At 52.6% G+C, this 24,054-nt stretch overlaps 1 protein-coding gene and 1 non-coding gene across 7 annotated transcripts in view; one reads left to right on the forward strand and one right to left on the reverse strand.

Moving 5' to 3' along the window:
- Positions 1-7,941: 7,941 nt before the first annotated feature.
- Positions 7,942-8,014, forward strand: TRNAD-GUC. The gene has a single exon. It is a non-coding gene; the product is annotated as a tRNA-Asp (tRNA).
- Positions 8,015-17,670: 9,656 nt separating this feature from the next.
- The window catches only part of LMF1 (lipase maturation factor 1), a 90,972-nt gene continuing 84,588 nt past the window's right edge, over positions 17,671-24,054 (reverse strand). For 5 of the 6 annotated variants that reach the window (XM_029220293.1, XM_029220300.1, XM_029220299.1 and 2 more), the window contains 5 exons: positions 21,695-21,878; positions 21,221-21,374; positions 20,886-21,069; positions 20,118-20,230; positions 17,671-19,800 (listed from right to left, as the gene is read on the reverse strand). In XM_029220293.1, the coding sequence (XP_029076126.1) occupies positions 19,626-19,800; positions 20,118-20,230; positions 20,886-21,069; positions 21,221-21,374; positions 21,695-21,878 (810 nt within the window). In that variant the 3' untranslated portion in view covers positions 17,671-19,625. The remainder of the gene's footprint in view (positions 19,801-20,117; positions 20,231-20,885; positions 21,070-21,220; positions 21,375-21,694; positions 21,879-24,054) is intronic. The other variant, XM_029220294.1, reaches the window with a different exon arrangement.

Genomic DNA, 24,054 nt, shown 5'->3' on the forward strand with positions numbered 1-24,054 from the left:
GGGGGCACGGGGGAGAGGGGCGGCTGTGGGTGTGTAGATGCCCTTTGTCAGGTTCAGGAAGTTCTTGTTCCGATTTGCTGAGAGGTGGTGGTTGTTGTTTATCATGAATAGATATTGAATTTTGTCTAATGTTTTTTCTTCATCTGTTGATATGATTATGTGGTGTTTCTTATTTGGTCTTTTGATTTTCAAATTTTGAAGCTGAGCCCACTTGGTTGCTGGCTCATTTTCTATTTCATGAGTGATGTTGGTCTGTGGTTTTCTTGTTTGTCCTTTCTGGCTTTGATTTGGGTAATGCTGACCTCAGAAGTGTTCCCTCCTTTTCTACTTTCTGGAAGGGATCGGGTAGAATTGGTGTTACTTTTTCTTTAAATGTTTGGTAGAATTCACCAGTAAAACCACCTGGTTCTGGACATTTCTCTTCCATAGTTTTAACTGAAAATTCAACGTCTTTGACAATTATAGTACTATTCAGTATCTATTACATTTTGGGTGAGTTTGGTTGTTTGTGATTTTGGGGGAATTGGTCCATTTCATCTAAGTTATCAAAGGAGGGGTGTTTCTGCTTCTGACTTGGGTGTGTCCATTGAAGCCAGGGCCAAGGGTGTGCCCCCAGGGCTGACCAGAGAAGTCGGAAGAAGCCTGGGGAGGGGGCCGCCCCCATCACACCCACACTAGAGCGGGATGGTGGGTGTGCCAGTGTCCTGGGGCTGCCAGATCAGATCACCACAACCTGGGTGGTGAGAACAGCAGACCCTCATCCTCTCACAGTCTGGAGGCCAGAAGTCAGACCAAGACAGAGGCTCCATGGGAGGATCCTTCCAGCCTCTTCCAGCTTCTGGGGGCTCCCATCTCCATCTTCACGTGACTTCTTCTCAGTCTGTGTCTGTCCTCTTCTGTCTCCTGTAAGGACACTGTCATTGGATTTGGGGCCTATCCCGGTAAGGCAGGATGATGGGGCCCTGGCAGCAGCCTCCCCTGCTGCCCGGCCCTGTGGGCTGCTCTCTGGTGTGGCCCCAGGTGTGGGGTGTGCCCCGCTCCTGTCGATGGAGGGGTGCCTTCCTTTCCTGGCCCCAGCTTGGACCCACTGGTCCTGAGAAGGCTGCGAGAGACTCGCCGGTTTCAGCTCAGAGGCTGGGGCTGCGGGATCATCAGGGTGGGCAAGTCTTTCCACAAAGCCCTTCGGCTTCTGTCCCTGAGCTGTGAGGTGCATGTGGGTTCCTACCTTGCAGGCTGGTAAGGATGGCTCAGCACTGGCCCTGGGCGCCCGTCCGGGAAGGGATGGGCCGCTGTACCCTGTGCTGCTTGCAGGGACCTGGGCTCAGCGCCCCACCTTGTTTAGGGACCTGTGGGCACCCTGACGAAGGGTGGACGATGCCAGCCCCAACCCCCCCGCCGTGAGCTGCCTCTGGCCCTTGCCAGCTGCGCGGCACAGATAGAAGTTCCGGGCAGTGTGCGCTCTGCTTCCTGGGTCTGAGTGGGGTTCGGCTGCCTGTGCAGCTGTGGTGCCTGAGCCCCAACAGTGGCGGGCCAGCTGTCCCCCCAGCCTCGGGTGGGGCATGGCCCCTCTCACCCTGAGAGGCGGCTGCGTGCCGGGTTTTCCTGGCTCTGCCATCTCCCTGCTAACCTGACCCGGGGAAGACAGATGCCTCTATGTCCAGGGATCCTGGCGTCTTCCTTTTTGAGGCAGAGGAGGTGCCTGTGGTCTCAGGTGTCATCCCCTCCTCTCCGGGCAGCTGTCCCCCTGACCCTTAGGGCATGGCCTGGCTGGCAGCCCCTCCAGGGCATCCTCTGCCAGCCCTGGGACGGGAGCAGGAGTAATTAGGTGCTGAGTCTCGGTGGGGTCAGCGGGCAGAGCCGCGTCAGGGCCTCTAGCTTCTGCCTCCACCTGGAATCCCCCCCCCGGGCTTTGCAGCCATTCCTGCCCCAGCACTCAGGGATGATAGAAGGGAACCCCCTTGATAACTGTGTCCCACCAGCCAAGACCCTGTGACACCAGCAAACGTGGAAGGAGCTGGTTGGCTGTGTGCACTGGGGGCTCGTACCCTGGCTCATTGCTGCCACAGCTACCCTGGGTGGGTCAGTCAGTGCAGCCCCAGACTGGGCTGGGGGCTCCGGCAGGACCCGCCACAGCTCTGGGCAGGGGTCCGGGGGTCCTGCAGCCAGATGGTGTCCTCCTGGTGCCATCTTGGCTCCTCAGAGCAGCCGTGCTGCTGGGTGTCCTCGGGGAGGGGGTGGGGACAGGCAAGCGAGACCGCACGTGTGGGCGCCAAACAGCCGAGGTGCCCCCACCCCCGGGATGCTGGACCTTCCTTTGGAAGAGGCATCTGAACCCGTGTGTTCTGCGCTTGCCAGGAGCTTATTTCCACCTGCTTGGAGGTCAGTCCAGGCAGGCCCAGCGTGGCCGCCTCCGCTGTGGCCCACTGGGTGGAGGGTCAGGTCCTATTTCCAAAATATCTAGCTAGTCACACAGTTTACGTAACTGTGATATTAGTATGAAATGTCATATACACAACTGTGTACTTAAGATACACCCCTGTGCCTGTGTGCCTGCACGTGTACATATGTGGTCCTGCCTGTGTGCACACGTGTGCGGGGGCTCCACCAGCATCTGAGGTAGGCCTTGCCGACTCTGCTGGCCCCTCTTTCTCTCTTAGGGTGCGAGTCTCTCCTCCCCAGAAAAGTCTATGGAATAGGATGCCGCCCACAGCCCTGATCAGCGATTCCAAACCCCAAATGTCTCTTAGATGTTTGGCAATAACCTGCGGTCGGTCTGCCTGCCCTGTTTCTGTCTGGTTCTCCCGGTCCCTGTGGAAACCTGGAGTGTTGATGTTGATGCCTAGACTGTTCAGGCCCTGTGGCCGCACCTGATTCCCTCTGAACCCCCAAGCTGGCCCTGAGGGTCACAGATGAGGGACCAGGTGACCCGTGTCCTCGGCTCCTCATGGGGTTGGCCCATCCAGCACCCCAGGGGAGGGTGACAGACAAGGTTGGCACCCTTAGGGAAGGGCAGAGCGTTGGGGTGGGTCCCCTCCCAGCTGGGGCTCTTCCCCTTCAGAGCAGAAGGGAGCCTATTGGTCTGTTTCCCCCTGGCCTGTCCTTATGGTTCTTCCTCCCAGCAAGGGGCCTGTGGTTCCATGGTGCCTGTTATGTCAGTTCCCAGTGTATTCCTGCCTGGAGCTGCTAGTGATGGAAAGTGGGTGCCACCCACAGCGCCTCCCCTCTGCGTTGGGCAGGAGGAGCTCAAAGAGCCCCGCCCTGGGCTGCGGGCCTGCTGGTACCTCCCAGCATGGCCACCTGGGCACCTGCCTCACCATCTAGGGAGGAATTTGGCCCCTGTCCTCCCTAGGTGTTGCCCGTGAATGCCCAGTGTCCCGCTCCCCTAGGGACTCATACCAAAATTTGCCTGTATCCAGGGCAGTGTGCCCCCTGGGCAGGGGCGAGGGGTCCCAGTGGCTCCTGGCTGGGTGCGAAGGGCTCAGAGGGGCAGGTGGGGTCAAGGGCACAGATGCGTGGGGGCCCCTGCATGAGCTGATGGGGTGGAGCCAGTCCCCAGAGCAGAACTGTCCGTCTCACTGCCCTGCATCCCGGACCCTTTTGGGTGGGGCTGCTACCCCGGGAGGTGGTTGCCCACCTGCCCCCAGGTCATCGAGGAGGGTGGCTGTGGGGGCCACCCTGGGCCCCATGCTCTGCACAGCCAGATCTGGGCATGCGAGGCTCTCCTCAGTCCAGAGGCGCTGCCTCCTCCTCCAGTGTGTGGGTCTCTGGGGGTCCTCGCAGCACAGGGGCATAACCTGGGGGCTTTAGGAAGAAAGGAATGTCCCATCTCCCGGTCTGAGGCCAGAAATCCGAGGCTCCAGGGGAAGATCCTTCCCGCCTCGTCCTGCTTCTGGGGGCTCTGGCATCCCTGGGTTGTGGCCGCATCACTGTCTCTGCCTCTGTGGTCACATGGCCTCCCCTGTGTCTGTGTCTCTTCCTGGTGTGAGGACGCTGGACATTGGTTTAGTCCCAGCCTAACCCAGCATCACCTCCTCTTAACTGATCACATCTGTAAAGACCCTATTTCTAAGGTCATGTTCTGCGGTTCTGGGTGGATGTGAACTTTGGGGGACACTATTCAACCCACCACCGCTGACCTGCAGGCTCTCACTGGTGGAGGTGATGCCCTTGTGTGGGGACTGAGGAGTATGGAACACCAGGCCCAGGGACACCTGTTCCGAGACTCCTAGTGAGGGACGCGTTGGGGTGGGCCAGGGAAGGCCTCTGGGGCAGACATGTGTGCCGAGACCCTGGGTCAGTGGGCAGCCAGGGGCGTTGGTCAGCAAGGGGTGGGCTCATGGCACTGGGTCGACAAGAACAGTCGGCGGGTGAGGGGAGGATGGGATCCACTGGGGCTGAGCCATCGTCTGGGGGGCGTTGGCTGGGCCTGGTCCCCCCAGGACAGTGCATGAGCTCTGAACGTGCCATCCACTTCCACTGGACACGACAGTGAAAGGGCTTGATGGCCTCAGTGCCCAGTGGGGATGGTCAGACGGGATGGAGGGACAGCCCAGCCGGCGGCTTGCTCGGCGCCAGCCCTGCAGCTGCACGATGGCCACAATGGACTGAGGGGCATTGATGGGGACACAGTTGGCCCCTGATAACGCGCTCGCTAATGGTGCTTCATATTTTTTTCGTCTAGAAGAATTGTGTGAGTGTGAAGACCAGCGGGGAGATGGAGGCCACTTGATGAAGAGCCTTGAGCCCACCCCTTAAAGGAACAAGGCGCGTTTCTGCCGAGGCTCTGACAGCTGGCTCCTTCAGCTTCAGCCCCGGTTATTGAGATGCAAATGTGTGCCCGCGGGGAGTGCAGCTGCTGGCTGGCGCTGAGGCCCTCGCCCCAGGTGCAGCCCTACCGAGCCAGCGCCAGCGGGGGCAGCGACGCAGATGACCCTCCCAGGACAAATGGAACCGTGGACCCCGTGCAGGAGGAAAGGCAGGTAAGAGGAGTCATCTGGTTCTGCCGGCTTCACGTCACCGCTTTCCTGACTTTCAGCCCCAGAGCAAGGTGTCCTTGCAGGTAGACGTGGGCCAACCGGGCGCCGCCAGCTCTATCTCGGGAGGCTTTGTGAACTTGCTCTGGTCCCTCAGCGTTCAAGCGTTGACTTTAGAAAAGAACCAAACTGCCCTGGGCGGGAGGGAGGGCTGTCTGAGTCTTTTGAGTCTCACCCAGCAGGTTTACAAACTCAGGGAACAGAAAGCCCTTCCACGATGGGCAACCAGCAAAGGGAAAGTGTGTCAGTCACAGCGCAAGACAAGCTGCGCAGGAACCCCACCCGGAGTCAAGTGGGCACAGCACCTTCTTACGTGTGTCTATGAAAAGACAAACACCCAGCTCTGGGCTCATATAATAAATACAGTGTAAAGGGTCTGACACTCAACGATGTAAACAGATTTTTCTGTCAAAAATGTTTTAATTGTGGATTGGAACACATACAAAAGTCCACAAAATGTGAGCTCAGAAAATGTTCAGAGGCTGAAGGTCGGTGTCCCCCAACGTGACCACAACCCTGCACTTAGCACCGCTTGCCTGTGAGCGTCGTATTGTCAGTGAAGTCACGAGGCGTGTATCCGAGTGCGGTAAAGTGTCCCGTTGTGTGAGTGCACGACCCTCGTCCGCCTCTTCACTCCTGATGGGTGTTTGGTCTTTAGTGAACAGTGCTGCTGTGACCTGTAGTACACGCTTCTGTTGTGGACGCCCCAGGCATGGCGCAGCTGGGTCCTGGGTATGTACAGCGTCAACTTTTTTTTTTTTTCTGTACGTGGGCCTCTCACTGTTGGGGCCTCTCCCGTTGCGGAGCACAGGCTCCGGACGCGCAGGCTCAGCGGCCATGGCTCACGGGCCCAGCCGCTCCGCGGCATGTGGGATCTTCCCAGACCAGGGCACGAACCCGTGTCCCCTGCATCGGCAGGCGGACTCTCAACCACTGCGCCACCAGGGAAGCCCAAGCGTCAACTTTTTTTTTTTTTTTTTTCCCAAGCGTCAACTTTTAATAGATATCGCCACTCTATGCTTTTACCAGCATTTCCACTGCTCTGTGTCTTCATCAACACTTGGCATTGAAAGTCTTATTTATTTTAGCCTGCCGTAATGATATTTCAGGGTTTCTTTGTTTTCTTTTCAAGAACAACTTGACTGAGGGACAAGTGGTATTGTGCCAGAGCTGGCTTGTACTGCCGCACAAGACTGACCATGCACACCCCTTCCCAGCTCTGTGCTGAGTGATGTGGTGGGAGTGTCTAGATCATGGAAATTAAAAAGTACTACAAATCAGGGCTTTATGCAGAGAGTCAGTCGTACTTTACATGAAACAAAATGCACCTATTTTAAGTGTACAGCTTGATGGTTTTTGACAAATGTGTACACTGAGGTACCTACCACACAATTAATATATGGAACATTTCCAGCCCCCGCAGATATTCCCTTGTTCCACTTCCCAGGGACAGAGAACAGGTCAATGGTTAGCCGGGGCAGAGTTGCGGAGGGATTGACTGGGACTTTTTTCCTCCCTAGAGTCCTATATAAATGGAATCATATGGTGTATATTCTTTTGTTCCTGGATTTGTTAGCTCAGCATGTTTTTGAGGTTCAAATATGTAGCAATAATTTGATCTGTTTATTGCTAAGAATTATTTGCATGTTTACATGCAAATATTTGCATGTTTACATACATGTTTACAACACAATGGGTTCATCCACTTGCCTACTGATGGACCCCTGGGCTGCTCCCAGCTCTTTGGTTATTATGAATAAGTCGGCTAAGAACAGTGCTTAAAGGTCTCTGTGTTTTCATACCTAGGAGAGGAATGGCTGGGTCATATGGTAGTACATGTTTAATGTTTTCAAAATGCCAAACTGTTTTTCATGTGATTGTACCTTTTTATAGTCTTTCTTTCTTTGGTTGCGCTAGTTCCTTAGTTGTGGGACGTGGGCTCCTTAGTTGCAGCTCGCTGGCTCCTTAGTTGTGGCATGCGAACTCTTAGTTGCAGCATGCATGTGGGATCTAGCCCCCTGACCAGGGATTGAACCTGGCCCCCTTGCATTGGGAGCACGGAGTCTTATCCACTGAGCCACCAGGGAAGTCCCATACCTTTTTATATTCTGATCAGTAGTGTGCGTTTCCTCCTCCTCTATTTTCTGAAAGTTTGTATAGAATGACATCATTTCTTCATTAAATGTTGATAGAACTTACCAATCAGGCCATCTCGGTCTGAAGTTTTCTTTGTGAGATTTTAAATTATGAATTCAATTTCTTTAATTGTGATGGGGCTGTTTGGGTTTTCTCTTTCTTTGTGAGTCACTTTTAGTAATGTGTATATTTCATGGAATTCTTTTTCACTTCAACTAGGATGTCAAGTCTATTAGAATAATGTCCACAATATTCTCTTATTGTCCTTTCAATGTCTATAGGATCTGTAGTGATGTCCCCTTTTTCCTTCTTGATGTTGTAATTTGTGTTCTGTCTCCTTTTTGTTTGATCATTGTAGCTAGAAGTTTATCCCTTTTACTGATATTTTCAAAGAACCAAATTGGGTTTCATTGATTTTGTTGTCTAATGTTTTGGCCCTGAAAGGGTTCTAGTTTTATGGAAAGGTCTTTGTTGGGAGTCCCCATGTCATCAGGACAAGGTGCCTCTTCCCTGCAGGCTGCGGTACACTGTTCTGGCTTTCAGCTTCTCTTCTTGCACTGCATTATATATTTTTTGTGAGTTCAGAAACAAAATTTATTTTTTTCCCCAGCATTTTTACATGGTTTCAGCCAAAGGGTTTTTGCAGTAGACTAGCTCACTGTGGTGAGATTTTTTAAAGGGACAACTTCTAGGTTAGAAAAAAGACAAGACGTCGTAAGAGATGGTGGGCCTCAACCTGGAAGCTAGCACAAGAAGACAAGAAAGAGGGAATTCCTTGGTGGTCCAGTGGTTAGGATTCCGTGCTGTCACTGCTGAGGGCCCAGGTTCGATCCCTGGTCAGGGAACTAAAATCCTGCAAGCCATGTGGTGTGGCCGAAAAAAAAAAAAACCCAAACCCCCAAAAAACCAAAAAGGCAGAGAGCCTCAGGTAGGAAGAAGAGAAACGATACCGTCCACTATTTGCACATAAACTACAGGCACAACTCGGAGATGCCATGGGTTTTGGTTCCAGAACATCACAATAAAGCAAATCACATGATGTTTTGGTTTCCCAGAGCATATAAAAGTTACCTTTACACTGTAGTGTTGTCTATTAAGTGCACAATAGCATTATGTCTAAAAGAGTAATGTTACACACCTACCTTAATTTAAAAATGCTAGTCATCATCTGAGCCTTAGTGAGTTGTAGTCTTTTCCTGGTAGAGTCCTGCCTTGATGTTGGTATCTGCTAACTGATCAGGGTGGTGGTTACTGAAGGTTGAGGTGGCTGTGACAATTTCTTAAAATAAGATAATGAAGTTCGACACATTGATTGACTCTTCCTTTCATGAATGATTTCTCTGTAGCATGCAATGCTGTTTGATAGCATTGTACCCATAGTAGAACTTCTTTCAAAATTGGAGTCAATCCTCTCAAAACCTGCTGCTGCTTTATCAACTAAGTTCATGTAATATTTAAAATTCTTTGTTGCCATTTCAACAGTCTTCACAGCATCTTCACTGGAGTTGATTCCATCTCAAGAAACCACTTTATTGCTCATCCGTGAGAGGCAACTCCTCATTCATTAAAAGTTTTGTCATGAGATTGAAGCAACTCAGTTACATCTTTAGGCTCACTTCTAATTCTAGTTCTCTTGCTATTTCTACCACATCTGCAATTACTTCCTCCACTGAAGTCTTGAACCCCTCAAAGTCATCCATGAAGGTTTGAGTCAACTTCTTCCAAACTCCTGTTAATGTTGATAATTTGACCTCTTCCCATGAATCATAAAAGTTCATAATGGCATCTAGGATGGTGAATCCTTTTCAGAAGATTTTCAGTTGACATCGCCCAGATCCATCAGAGGAACCACTATCTATGGCAGCCATAGCCTTATGATATGCATTTCTTAAATAATAAGGCTTCAAAATCAAAAATTACTCTTTGATCCGTGGGCTACAGAATGGATGCTGTGCTAGCAGACAGGGAAATAGCATTAATCTCATTGTACACCTCCACCAGACCTCTTGGGTGACCAGGTGCATTGTCAATGAGTAGTGATATTTTGAATCTTTTTTTTTTTCTGAGCAGTAGGTGTCAACAGTGGGCTTATAATATTCAGTAAACCACGTTGTAAACAGATGTGTCATCCAGGTTTTGTGTTTCCATTTATTGAGCATAGGAGAGTAGATTTAACATAATTCTTAAGGACTCTAGGATTTTCAGAATGGTAAATAAGCATTGGCTTCAACTTAAAGTCACCAGCTGCATTAGCCCCTAACAAAAGAGTCAGCTTGTCCTTTGATGCTTTGAAGCCAGGCACTGACTTCTCCTCTCTAGCTCTGAAAGTGCTAGATGGCCTCTTGTTCTGATAGAAGGCTGTCTCGTCTACATTGAATATGTTGTTTGGTGCAGCCATCTTCATTAATGATCTCAGCTAGATCTTCTGGATAACTTGCTGCAGCTTCTACATCAGCATTTGCTGCTTCACCTTGAACTTTTATTTTATGGAGATGGCTTCTTTCCTTCAGCCTCACGAACCAACCTCTGCCAGCTTCAGGCTTTTCTTCTGCAGCTTCCTTGTCTCTCTCAGCCTTCACAGAATTAAAGAGAGTTAGCCTTGTTCTGAATTAGACTTTGGTTTAAGGGAATGTTGTGGCTAGTTAGATCTTCAATCTAGACTAAAACTTTCTCCATATCAGCAATAAGGCTGTTTCACTTCATCATTCATGTGTTCACTGGAGTAGCACTTTTAATTTCTTTCAAGAACTTTTCCTTTGCATTCACAGCTTGGCTGTTTGGTGCAAGAGGCCTGGCTTTTGGCCTACCTTGACTTTTGACATGCCTTCCTCACTAAATTTAATCATCTCCAGCTTTTAAAGTGAGAGACATGCAACTCTTCCTTTCACTTGAACACTTAGAGGCCACTGTAGGGTTATTAATTGGCCTAATTTCAATCTTGCTGTGTCTTAGGGAACAGGGAGGCCTGAGGAGAGGGAGACAGATGGGGGGAACGGCTGGTTGGTAGAGCAGTCAGAACATACACATTTATCCATTCAGTTCATGGTCTTACATGGGTACAGTTCATGGTGCCCAAAACAATTACAATAGTGGCATCAAAGATCACTGATCACATAGCACCATCACAAATGCAATATTTCAAACATTTTCATTATTTTTAAGAGAATTACTAAAATGTGACACAGAGACCTGAAGTTAGAAAATGCTGTTGAAAAATGGCACCCACAGACTTGATGCAGGGTTGCTTCAATTTGTAAAAAACACTGATTTCTGTGAAGTGCAATAAAATGAGGTCTGCCTGTATTAGAACTAACAAGAAACTTCAGCTTGTTGTGAGCAATGGGCCAGAGATAGTCAAGGCAGTTAAGAGAAGTGGGGGCTGAGACCGTGAGGTACCGGGATCGATGATAAAGCTATAACAGTGTGGACCATGCGGAACAGCTAGACAGGTATGACCCCTAGAACAGTAAGCCACACTGCCCAGAGGCAGGGTCAGCTGCTGTCCACCCAGTGAGGTCAGTCCTGGTGGATGAGGTGGTCGCACACCTGTGGGGAGAGGGGTCAGGACCCCAGCTATGTCCCAGGGCCTTGCTAAGAAGCTGATCTGGGTGAGGGTGGGGCAGGCAGCCTCAGCAGAAAGCCCTCCAGATGTAGGTTTAAGAATCACCCACATTGGGCTTCCCTGCTGGCACAGTGGTTGAGAGTCCGCCTGTCGATGCAGGGGACACAGGTTCGTGCCCTGGTCCGGGAAGATCCCACGTGCTGCGGAGCGGCTGGGCCCGTGAGCCATGGCTGCTGAGCCTGCGCGTCCAGAGCCTGTGCTCCGCAACAGGAGAGGCCACAACAGTGAGACGCCTGCGTACCGCAAAAAAAAAAAAAAAGAATCACCCACATCATGTAGCCGCGGCTGTCCTTTCACTTGCTCGAGTTTTCCTCGTCTGATTGGTAGTTGCATGTGTGACTGTCTTTCCAAGACCATCAGTTAAAAGAGTGCCCATGTGTCACATGCTGGCTCTGGAAGCCCACCTTCCATCCCACTGGCTAATCAGAGCCTCATGTTTTAGCCTTAAGTGAATCCAGCCCTATGCGCTTAGCAAAAAAGGGATGAAGCACTTTATCTGTCTCACCGCCCCTCCCCCACCCCAACTGTTCTCACTAGATCTTGGCAGTGTGAGGTCTCCCAGCCCCCTGGGGCAGGGTCTCAGGACACTCAGAAGGCTTATTTTTAAAAACTGAGAAGAAATTGACATTAACCATTTTACAGTAAACAGTCAGTGGCATGTAATATATCAGTGTTGTGCAATTATCACCTCTATCTAGTTCCAAAATATTTTATCATCTCAAAAGGAAACCCTGTACCATTAGCAGTCACTCCCCATTCTCCCCTCCCCCCAGCCTCTGGCAACCACTAGTCAGCTCTCTATTTTTATAGATTTACCTGTTTTAGATATTTCTATAAATGGAATCATATTACAGGTGACCTTTTGTGTCTGGCTTATTTTACTGGGCATAATGTTTTCAAGATTTATCCACACTGTAGTGTGTGCTGATACTTTATTCCTTTTTGTGGCTGAATAGTATTCCCTTGTATGCTTTGTTTATCCATTCATCTGTTGGTGGACATTTGTGTTGTTTCCACCTTTTGGCTATTGTGGATAATGATGCTGTGAACATTGGCATACAAGTATCTGTTTGAGTCCCTGATTTCAGTTCTTTTGGATATATACCTAGAAGTAGAATTGCTGGTTCGTATGGTAATTGACCCAACGTTTAACTTTTTGAGGAACTGTTAGATTTTTCCATAGCAGCTGCACCATTTTGCATTACCAATTGCAATGTACGAAGTTTCCAATTTTTCTACATCCTTGCCAACACTTGTTTTTTTCCATTAAAAAAAATCATAGCCATCCTCATGGGTGTGAAGTGGTATCTCATTGTGTGCATTTTCATGTGCATTTCTATGATTAAGGATTTTGAGCATCTTTTCATGTGCTTGTTGGCCATTTGTATGTCTTCCTTGGAGAAATGTCCATTCAAATAATTTTGAATTGGGATATTTGTCTTTTTGTTGCTTAGTTGTAAGAGTTATTTATATATTCTGGATAGTAGAGTCTTATGAGATATACGACTTGAAAATATTTTCTCTCTTTCTGTGGGTCATCTTTTCACTCTATGGCGTCTTTGTTTTTATTTTTTTTAATTGAAGTATAGTTGATTTACAATGCTGTGTTTCTGCTGTACAGCAAAGTGATTCATTTATACATATGTTCTTTTTTTATATTCTTTTCCATTATGGTTTATCTCAGGATATTGAAAATAGTTCCCTGTGCCATACAGAAGGACTTTATTGTTTATCCATTCTATATGTAATAGTTTGCATCTGCTAACCCCAAACTTGATAGTGTCTTTATTTTTTAAATATCTTTATTGGAGTATAATTGCTTTACAATGGTGTGTTGGTTTCTGCTTTATAACAAATCAGCTATACATATACATATATCCCCAGATCTCTTCCCTCTTGCGTCTCCTTCCCTCCCACCCTCCCTATCCCACCCCTCTAGGTGGTCACAGAGCACCGAGCTGATCTCCCTGTGCTGAGGCTGCTTCCCACTAGCTATCTATTTTACATTTGGTAGTGTATATATGTCCATGCCACTCTCTTTGTCCCAGCTTACCCTTCCCCCTCCCTGTGTCCTCAAGTCCATTCTCTAGTAGGTCTGTGTCTTTATTCCCGTCCAGCCCCTAGGTTCTTCATAACCATTATTTTTAGAAGATTCCATATATATTTGGTGGCATACGGTATTTGTTTTTCTCTTTCTGACTTACTTTACTCTGTATGACAGACTCTAGGTCCACCTACCTCACTACAAAAGCTCAATTTCGTTTCTATTTATGGCTGAATAATATTCCATTGTATATATGTCCCACATCTTGATAGTGTCTTTAGATGCATAAAAGTTTTAAATTTGATGAAGTCCAATTTATCTTGGGTTATTGTTGCTCTTGCTTTTGGCATCATACCTAAGAATCCACTGCCAAATCCAAGGTCGTGAAGAGTAACCATGTTTTCTTTCAAGAGTTGTAATAGTGTTAGCTCTTACATTTAGGTATTTCATCCATTTTGAGTTAATTTTTGAATATGGTGTGAGGTAAGGACGCAAGCTCACTCTTTAGCATGTAGATCCATTTTTCCCAGCATCAGTTGAAAAGACTATCCTTTTTCCATTGAATGGTCTTGGCACCCTTGTCAAAGGCCGTTTGGCCATACACACAAGGGTTTTTCTCTAGGCTCAGCATTCTATTCTGTTGGTCTGTGTGTCTGTCCTTGTGCCATGACCAGTTTTGATTACTTTGTACTGTTTTAAAATCAGAAGTGTGAGTTTGTCAGCTTTATTCTTCTTTTTCAAGATTGTTTTCATTATTTAGGGCCTCTTACAATTCCATATGGATTCGAGGATTGGTCTTTATATTTTTATAAAAAAGGCCATTGGAATTTTTTCAACTCTGTAGACACTTTGTTAGTATTGTCATCTTAACAATATTAGGTCATCAAATCCATGGATATGGATGCCTTTCACTGCATTTATGTTTTCCTTGATTTCTTTCAGCAATGTTTTGTACTTTTCAGTGTACAAGTCATTTACCTCCTTGGTTAAATTTATTCTTGGGTATTTTATTCTTTTGGATGCTATTATAAGTGGTATTGTTTCCTTAGTTTCTTTTTCAGACTGTTCATTGCAGGTATAGAAACACATCTGATTTTTGTGTGTTGATCTTATACCCTGCAACTTTGCTGAATTAGTTTATTAGCTCCCATAATATTTTTGTGGATTGCTGGAATTTTCTATATTATAGGATTATATCATCTGTTAATATAGTTTTACTTCTTCCTCTCCAATTCAAAGCCTTTTAATTATTTTTCTTGACTAATTGCTCTGGCTAGACCTCCAGTACAGTGTTGAATAGTGGTGAAAAGGGGCATCCTTGTCTTGGTCTTGGTCATAGAGGGAAAGTTTTCAGTCTTTCACCATTGAGTATGATATTAGCTGTGGAGTTTTCATACATGCCTTTTATTACGTTGAGGAAGTTCCCTTCTATTCCTAGTTTTCTTTTTTTTTTTTTTTCTTGCAGTACGCGGGCCTCTCACTGTTGTGGCCTCTCCCGTTGCGGAGCATAGGCTCCGGATGCGCAGGCTCAGTGGCCATGGCTCATGGGCCCAGCTGCTTCGCGGCATGTGGGATCTTCCCGGACCGGGGCACGAACCTGTGTCCCCTGCATCGGCAGGCGGACCCTCAACCACTGCGCCACCAGGGAAGCCCCTGAGTGGTTTGTATCATGAAAGTGTGTTGGATTTTTTTCAAATGATTTTTCTGCATCAGTTGAGATGATCATGTTTTTCTTTCTGCCCCTGTATTCTGTTAATGTGGTGTATTACTTTGATTAATTTTCTTATGTTGAACCACTCTGGCATTCCTAGGATAAATACCACTTGGTCATGGCATATAATCCTCTTAATATGCTGATAGGTTTGTTTTGCTAGTATTTTGTTGAGCATTTTTGTATCTCTATTCACGAAGGATACTGGTGTCTTTGTCTGGCCTTGTTACCGGGGTCATACTGGCCTCTACAGGATGTTAGGAAGTGTTCCCGCCTCTTTTAAAATTAATTAATTAATTAAATTTTGGTGGTGTTGGGTCTTCGTTGCTGTGCCTGGGCTTTCTCTAGTTGCGGCGAGCGGGGTCTATCTTTTGCTGCAGTGCATGGGCTTCTCGTTGCGGTGGCTTCTCTTGTTGCGGAGCATGGGCTTCAGTAGTTGTGGCTTCTGGGCTCTGAAGCGCAGGCTCAGTAGTTGTGGCACATAAGCTTAGTTGCTCTGAGGCATGTGGATCTTCCTGGACCAGGGCTCAAACCTGTGTCCCCTGCATTGGCAGGTGGATTCTTAACTACTGCACCACCAGGGAAGTCCTACCTCCTTTTCTAATTCTTTGGAAAAAGTTTTGGAAGGATTGGTGTTAATTTTTCTTTAATTCTTGGGAGAATTCAGTAACAAAGCCATCTGATGCAGTAATTTTCTCTGCTGGAGGTTTTGATTACTGATTCAATCTCCTTACTTGCTATAGATCTCTTCAAATTTCCTATTTCTTCCTGAGTCACTTCTAGCATTTTGTGTGTCTTTAGAAATTTGTCCACTGTCTAGGTTACCTGATTTGTTGGCTACAGTTGTTCATACTGTTCTCTTGTAATCCTTTTTATGTCTGTAATGTTGGTAGTAATGTCCCCACTTAACTTTGATTTTAGTTATTTGTATCTTCTTTTTGTCAGTCAAGCTACAGTTCTGTCAATTTTGCTGATTACTTTAGGAGCTTTAAAGGTCAGTTTGCTGACATGTGAGTTCCACCTTACCCAGTGGCTTTGGAACTGAATCCCTGGGGACAAAGGTCCATGGTATCCTCAGGCTGTGGGATACAGGGCAGGGATGGATCCAGGGGACAGGTTGTCATGATGCTAACTGAACTAGGGAACCCCTCAGCAGAGGGATGCAAGTAGCTGTCTCAGAATTGGAGGTATCCTTTCTACCAGAATTTGTTCACTTGTGAAAGGGGCATTAATCCAGGGTGCTGGAGGCATGGGGGGGTGAGGGGTGCTGGGAGTGGCAAACACGGTGATAAAATCCAAGGTAAAAGACTGCCTCCCAAATCCATTCGTTTGAACATTTAAATCCCCACCTCTATTATTTGATGTGTTAAGAGGACATCACAGTCTCTAGAATTCACAAAGCCCACAGTGGTCAACAGAGCCTGTGGGTGCAGCCACTTGTGTGTGTGGGGTCCTTAGCTGTGTTTCCTAGAAATCAGAAGGAGGGACAGAAAGAAATAAAGTCTGCAACTCGAGGAGACGACGGAAGGCAAACCTGAAAAAGGTGGAAGGAAATAACAACGTATGTATGTGAAACATTAAGTGGAAGAGGACAGTTGACTGAAGAAGCCAAAGCTGGAGCTGTGAGAATGACGAGGAGACAAGAGAGAAGCCCTGGATGAACATCAGGAGGGAGAAGCCTCACTCCACGGTGGGGCCCAGAGGTGGTGGGGGACGCTGGGGACAATGGAGGAAGGCAGCGAAGCGCTCCACGACAGCTCAGGTTTTCTGCGTCTTCACGGGCCCGTTCTAATAACTGGTAACATGCTTGAACTCAACACGCATTGATGTGGAGATCTTCCTGCTCCCACAAAGCCACCAGGCTGGGAGTTTGCTGACCCTGTCCCTGCAGAGCTGGTGGCCTAAGAGCGCAAAGTGTCAGGCCATGCCCGTGCAGATGCAGAAGCCCAGGGAGAGGAGGGCTTGTGAACCCTGACCAGGGACGCCCCATGGGAGGGCTCTGATCTGAACTAGGCTGCACAGAGGGTGGGCTTGGCCTCAGCAGGCACCCAAGATGCACTGATCACCTCTGAGTGAAAACCTCTTGGTGAAGGGGAAGATGCCCAGAGGCCCTCTGACAGAGGGAGGCTGGTACACACCCTCCTCGTGGGGACGGGGCCTGCACCCGAACCCCTCGCCCTGTCCTGGAGCAAGAGGGAGACAGTGGGTCCTCCCTGAGACAGGCCACTTGCTGAGCCCACAGCTTTGGATGGGCCGACAGCCAGGTTCAGTGGATCACCTGAGCTCAGCCACTGCCCTGTGACTGGAGTCCTGAGTCCCACGTCCCATCCTGGAGCAAGAGGGCTGAGCACAGCGCCCTCCAGTTGGAGAGCTGGGGGTGGGGGGTGGGGGGCTGGGCACACTCTGCAGCCTATGGGGTCCCGGCTGGGCCTGGGTGTTGCTGCCAGCACCGGACAGACCCCATTCAGATGTGAGAGCCATGGGGCAGAGTGCTCTGCAGGGGGAGACACCCTCAGATTGGGTGGGGGTCTCAGCGAGGGCCAGCTTGTCAGGCAGTGGTTTCCAGGGGGCGTCGGCTCAAGAGAGCAGGTGGGAAGAACAGATCTGAAATTCCCAGTCCCTCTGGAAGTCAGGGTGCCCTGGTCATGCCCTGCTCACCCCTCTCCAGGGCAGCCCCTTCTGCAAGCAGGCCGCCCCTCCTGTGGTCTGAGAAGACTTCTGCTGCCACCTCCCCAGGAGCCTCAGGCTGACTCCTGGTTTTAGAAGGTGAAATTCAGTTTCCAACATGCATCTGAGCCTCTTGTTGAATAAGGTGGACCCTCACCTGCAAGCATCCCCTGCTGCCAGGTGGATGATTCATGGGGACACAGGTGCCAGGAGGGGCGAGCCAAGGCCCCACCTTGTGTCCCTGCCCTGCACTTGCGCCACCCCCCCCCCGCCCCCTGTCCCCGAAACAGCTGACTGTCCTGAAGCTGGACTGAGGCAGCATCAGGTGGAGCAGACGTTAAGTGACTGGGCCTTTCTCTTTCACCAGGTCAACAGTGTATCCAGCACTGGGGGGCCAGGAGGAGCCCCCCGCCAACCCGTGTGTGACCAGGAGCAGCCTGGAGTCCAGCAGAGGCAGGAGAGGAGGCCCTGGGAGAGGTGAGCACCACGAGCTACCAGTGCAAAGGCCCTGGGGCCCAACACGGCTGGTGGGCATGCGGGATGGAGAGGATGCAGGGGAGTGGGCGGAGGTGATAGGCAGGGACCCCAGGTTCATGCTCAGTGAGGTAGGGGCCCTGGGAGGGCTCTGAGTGGAGGAGAGGTGCAGTCTGGCTGTCCTTGATGGGAGGGTGTGGTCTCAGGACAGGCTCTGAAGGTGGGGCTGGCACCCTTTCTGGCAGATGGGTGGGCCCTGGGGGACCAGAGCCTCTGGAGGGGTGTGCAGGTCTGGCAGAGTCTTTGGTTTGTTAGAGGGCCATGTGCCCACCCTGACCAGGGATCACCTGGGACGTCCCCCGGGGTGAGAGGATGCTGCCCTGTCCCAGGAGGGGTGGGGCCTCTTAGTTCCTGCCACCCCCCCCACCGCCCCCCGGATGGGCTCAGGGCTTCCTGTGTCACTCCTGCCACCGGCTCCAGCCCCGGCCCCACCCAGCCCACAGGTCTAAGCACAGCCTCCTGTGTATGTCTGGGGGGCTGTCCCAGGAGCCTTGGGGGGCACAGCTGGACCAAGGCTCAGAGAGGAGCCCACACCAAGGAGTGCTGGGGGCCTCCCCTGCCTGAGCCCTGGGTGGCTGCGAGCCCAGAGTGTGGTGGGAAGGGCTGGCAGAGCAGGCACCCACCATGGCTCCTGGCAGGGAGGCCACCTGTGGTTCTGGGGCTGCAGGGCCACCCCGAGCCAAGACACAGCATCTCCTCAGGCCCCCTACCCACCCCGGGCCCCACAGGGGCACCCCTGGTGCTCCTACCCATTGCCAGGGTCCCAAGGACAGCCCCCCGGTAAGGGCTGCCCATTCCAGCAGGCTGGTGGTAGTTTTACGCGGCTGCTGCAGGCAGACTCGCTGGCTCCAGGCTCCTTGTCTGAGGCCCTGTCTGTCCTGCGATAGACACAGGGCGCCTGTTTGCCTGCGAGCAGGAACACAGCCTCTCTTGTTGGCACCTGGGCCGGCCAGGCCCCCAGGCAGGCGGGAGGCCTCCACACAGATCCACACTTGTGCCCACCTCAGCCTGGCCTCCTAGCCTGAACCACCTCATTCCCGCTGGGACCCTCCACAGCGCGGCAGGCGCCCCGGATGGTGGGGGGCAGGTGGGTGTCCACTCACTGCTGACATCAGGCTGTAGAGGTTCTGGGCCACAGCCCAGTAGGGTTGCCAAGCAACACACCATTAATCCAGTTCAACCTGCAGTGACTGGGCCTCAGAATCGCTGCCCTGGGGACCCCAGCGCCCAGGCTGGGGCTGACCACCCTGCTGTCCCGTCCTCCCACCCTAGGTCAGGGAGCAGGAGGCTCCAGGTGTGAGACTGGGCAACGTGGTCACAAAGGAGGGGAGGAGGCGCCTCACTCAGGGCTGGTGGGGGTGGCCCACCCAAGGAGGACAGAGGCCCTCTGTCCACACCTTCGGGTGCTGGTCACTGTGGAGAAGAGCATATGTGGGCGCATGTGGGTTCTGAGAGGGAGCCCTGACTACTTCCTCGTGCAAGACCCTCCTGGACGTGGTGGGGACCCGCTTGGGGGAGCAGAGAGGAGAGGCAGGCTTTCTTCTTGGCCGCATGGGCAGGTGGTCCTGGGACAGACCAGAGCTGGGTGCAACATCGGGATGCTGGTGTCTGGGCAGGGGGGGTGCCTGGTGACAAGGGGCGCGATCTGGGTGGAGCGGGGCTGGGGGCTTTCTGGGGATTCCTCTGACGAACCCAAAGTGAAGAGACTTGGGAACCACAGGGACTGACTGTGGGGAGATAGGAAAGCACAGACGACCACCCTGGCAGCCCCTCCTCTCCGGGTCAGCTTCCCTGGATGTCCTTGTGGAGACCCCACTCAGAGCAGCCAGCCCGCGGTCTTCCCACTTTATTTCTTGGGGCACAAGCCCTGGGCCACCTCTATTCGGGTTTGGGGTACGGCCACTCCCGTGACCTGAAGTAACCCTTCAGGTCCTGAAAGCTGAGCGGGGGGAAGTAGGGGCCGAGCCTCTTCCGGATCCACCACTTGCCCTCAGCGGCGTGTGTGCCCCCAGGGCGGCTGAACTTGTACCTGTAGTGCTCTCCCCGGACCCACCTGCAGAGCAAGGGCAGCACAGTCAGCCTCCGCCCCCAAGACAGGCCTGGAGTCCTCAGAGGGAGAGGCCACCCAGGGGAAGCCAGAGAGCCCCAAGGAGCCCCTGGCACAACCAGGCCCCTGACCAGATGATGGCGGGGCTCTGGAACCGGGAGGGCCGAGTGCTCAGAGCCAATCGGGCCAAGCCCTGCATCCTTTCAGCAGGTGGGCCCAGCCCCCGGAGCAGACCCCTGCATTTGGGGAGAAGCCCTGAAAGGCAGCTGCAGTTGGCAGGGGTGGGGTGGGGTGTGTGTTCCTGTCTGGGAGGGGAATCTTACCTGGGCGGTGCCCTGCCTGCGAAGGGGTTAAGGGCCAGCAGGGATAGGGCCTGGGCGTCATTGGCCAGGAGCTTGCCTGCCAGGTGGATGATCCACTCGTTGTGCTCGTAGGTCTGGGGGTGAGAAGAGGACAGGGCGCAGATAGCTGGGTGCCTGCACTGCCACCGGGCCCTTGGAGAGCCCCGTGGATGTGTGCTTTCCACCCCCTCCCTCTTGACGGTCACCCGGCCTTCAGTCTGTTGTCCTGGGGGCACCTGATTCCAGTGTGGCTGGCGGCCAGCCTCTCTTGAGGGGGCGCTGCCCTGGGGGCCTATGCTGCAGTTCCTTGGTTTGGGACCACCTCGTTCCTGTTCTTGCAGGGCCCCCGGTCCTGCTTGCTCTCCTGGGCGCCGCCGCCACTGTGCTGTCCGCAGGGACCTGGATGGAGCGGGGCTGTTCCCAGTTCACCTGTCAGCTTTGTCACCTGCCGGGCCAGGGATTTCGGGCAAGTGACCGAGCCCGCCGGAGGCTATCTTCCTGGGCAAGAAGGGATGGCAACAGTGCTGCAGCCTCTGTGGACACTGGCTGCCCCAGCGTTGGCCACGCATGCCTCGGCCCCTCTGGTGGAAGAGCTCTGAGAAGCCGGCTGTGAGGCCCAGTCCTGGGCACCCACAGATCCTCGTGCAAGGGCCGTGCCAGGAGCCTGGGAAGGTTCCCCACGGGCTGTGCCCCAGCACAGGATTCCCGGGCCTCGCCGTGTCGGCGGGGCCTCCCCACCGAGGGCCTCACCTGGAAGGCAGCGAACCACATAAGCCAGTCCAGGCGGTGGTGGTACGGGGAGATGAGGCATGGCCGCCGCTTCAGGTCACCGGGCTTGCACTTGAACTCGTAGTCCTCCCACTTGGCGTCTGGCGCGCTGGCATTGGGGCTGGCGGTGCCCTGCAGGATGACCTCCGTGCGTTCCTTGGTTATGCTGGGTGGGGGGGAGACCAGTCAGGGCTGCACCTCCCCACCCTGACCCCAACCCCTGACCTGAGCAGACCAGGGCAAGGCTGGGGGGCTGCAGGTCGGGGCTGGCCTCACCCTCACGTCTCCCCCCTGGGCTCATGGTGGCCCCGAGGTACCTGCCAAAGGCCCCATATGTGTTGACGATCCGGAGAGGGTTGAAGGAGCTGTTCATGACCTGCCGGGGGCTCAGCAAGTTGAGGACCACAGGGACGCTGAGCCAGGCGACCAGGACGCCCAGCGCCAGGTTGACTGTGTGCCGTGCCACGCTGCCTGCCGGGAGGGGGAATAGTGGGTGGGGCTCCTGCCCCCAGGCCTGGCCTCTGTTCGGCCCCTTGGGCCCACAGAAGCCGAGGGAGGTGCTGCTGCCCCCACCACAGCAGCTCCCTCTTAGGCCCCCCAGCTGAGGTCACTGGGCCTCCCTTCCTGAGGACCAGGACACACTGTCCATACCAAGCAGACAGGAGTGACCCTGTCCAGGCATGGAGATGCTGCCCTGTCTCCCAGGGCACTGGTGTGGGCACAGGGCTGGGTGCCATCAACTCGAGACCACCCGGGCTGCCCAGCCACATCCGCCTTCAGGTGTCACCCACCGTGTGTCCGTGGGGCCCTGGCCCCTCGAGCTTCCTCCTCCTGCATCCTCAGGACTTGGTCCTTGAGGCAGCCGGGCCCCGAGGGAAACAGGAAGCCCAGAGTGGCATCATCGAAGCAGGCGAGGCTGGGCACGATGGTCAGCCAGTTCAGGAAGCTCAGATTCCCACTGATGATGAGGACCATCTGCGGGGGGGAGAGATCCCTCCAGCCACTGCATTTCATGTGCTCCATGGTGATGCATGGAGTCCACACCAGAGGCATGGGGGCTGGGGGTCCCATCCTTCCCAGCAGCCTGTGCTGACCCCCGGAGGCCCAGGCCCCAAGCCCCCCGACAGGCCACTTGCCCCGCCTCCCTCAGACCAACCCCACAATGTCTACATCCTAAATGATCTCAGAGGCGGACGCTACCCAGTGCCTCTGGGGAGGACCCCACCTGTCAACACTGTGATTCCGGCCTCTGACCCTGCTTGGAGGCCACTGAAGTTACACAACTGGGAGGTGACAAGTTTGTGTTTGTGGCAACTGTCACCGTGACTGTTAATCAACAGGCCCTGGGTAGCCCCAGGACTCCAGCTGGCTGCTCAGTGGTCCACCCAGGTGTCGGGGCCAGGACCAGCCCCACGGCACCTGTGGTACATGCCCCTCACAGGGGTGGGGGGTGCTTAGGACAGGCTTGTAAGTTGTTTTAGTGACTTGAAAATGGCACCTTCCTGCCTGATTTTGACCCTGTTGTCAAGGATGCGGGCAGGAATAGGGAGTGGGTGGTCTTCAGTTGAGGGGAGGAGAGGCTGCAGGGTTCACATCCCACCCTCCCTACCAGGTGCCAGGCTCTCCTAGAGCAAAGGTGGAACAGAGCAGCCCCCCAGGCAGACGCCTCTGATTGTGGAGCCCCAGGGACCCCAGTGCCAGCTGCACGCAGAGCTTCCTGTGGGCTGCACAAACGCGGGTGAGGAGATTCCAGGTGACCACAGTGGGAGGGTAGGCTGGAGGCTGGGGAGGGCAAAGAGGCAGAGCCGAGGGCTTCTGGGGCACAGCCCAGGACACCCCCATGCCTCCCTAAGCTGGAAGTCCTAGCAGAACCCGGAGCCAGTCCTCCATCAGATGTATGACGGCCAGCTGCGGCCTTTTCATTACACAGTTTTCAAAGAGGCGAAGTTTACGTTTTTAGGAAGTCCAAGTTATCAATTTAAAAAAACTTTACAATTCTGCTTTTTGTGTCCCATCTAAGAAATCTTTTCCTCCTTCAAAGATGTAAAGATCTTCTAAAAGTTTTACAGGTCTGGCTATTATGTTTAGGTCTCGGATCCATTTCGAATTAGTTTTTTATGAAAGGTGTGATGTAAGGTTCACACCAGCCGGCTCTGCTCTGGTCCAGGCTCTGCCCCTGGCTGGGGAGCGGGGAGGGTAAGACTTGGGAGGGACCAGGGCCTCTGGGATGACCGGGGTGTTAGGTGCTGGGAGGTGAGAGCACACGGGTCCACGGCGGACGTGTCTAAAGGGAGACAAACTGCCTCAAGCACGTGCCTCAGAAAAGGGGAAACAAGACACTAGGAGCCACAGGTCAGCAAAGTAGAAGGAAATGGGGACCAGCACCACCAGCAAATAAACCCACAATGAAAATGGTACAGTCGCCACAGTGACAAGAGAAATAAGGAGATTTTCAATTGTCCAACCAAATGGACACATTTCTGCAAAAAATAAGACCTGAATGAGCAGACAGCCCCTGAGTAGCAGAACGGCCATGTCCCTGTCCAGGTCACTCACGCGCATCTGCTGGGGCCCTGCGGGCCTCCCTGCACAGGAGCCGACGGGTCGGAGCCACGTGGGGGCATCGAGGAAGGAGGTGAGACCAAAGACCCAGGCCAGGGGCCCCACAGCCGGATGAGACTCAGCTGACACCCAGCTCCTCAATTTCTGATTTGTAATTAAAGCTGGGTCTTGATCCTAGTGACTGGGGAGAACGTGAGGTCACAGATGCCGGCCTCAAAAGGGTCTGGAGAGAGAAGAGCTAGGCTTTCAATAGGTCAGTTTTATGGATCACGATAGGGTCTTACAGTGTGTGGCAGGAGATGGTGTGGATTCACAGCTCTTCCTGGATTAATTTGGAAAACGAGTTTTCCTGGTTCTGAGGCCCAAACTATTTCTTATTCTTCACTGTCTAGGATGTTAACAAAGCCCTGTGCCCAAAATGTGCCCGCCCTGGGCTGGTGGTCTCTCCTGCAGCCCTGCCTGGCCCGTCGGGGTCCCTGGGCCTCTGGTCTCGAGCTGCTTCGGGCCGACTGGGCTTCGCCCTGGAGTTTCCTGAAAACTGCTGGCTCCCGACAGTCTGGGTTTGTGGTGCCGCCAGGCCCTCTTCCAC

Source organism: Monodon monoceros, unplaced genomic scaffold (genome assembly GCF_005190385.1).
Source record: "Monodon monoceros isolate NGI ecotype Baffin Bay Population unplaced genomic scaffold, NGI_Narwhal_1 Super_Scaffold_13, whole genome shotgun sequence".
In the NCBI taxonomy this organism is placed as follows: Eukaryota; Metazoa; Chordata; class Mammalia; order Artiodactyla; family Monodontidae; genus Monodon; species Monodon monoceros.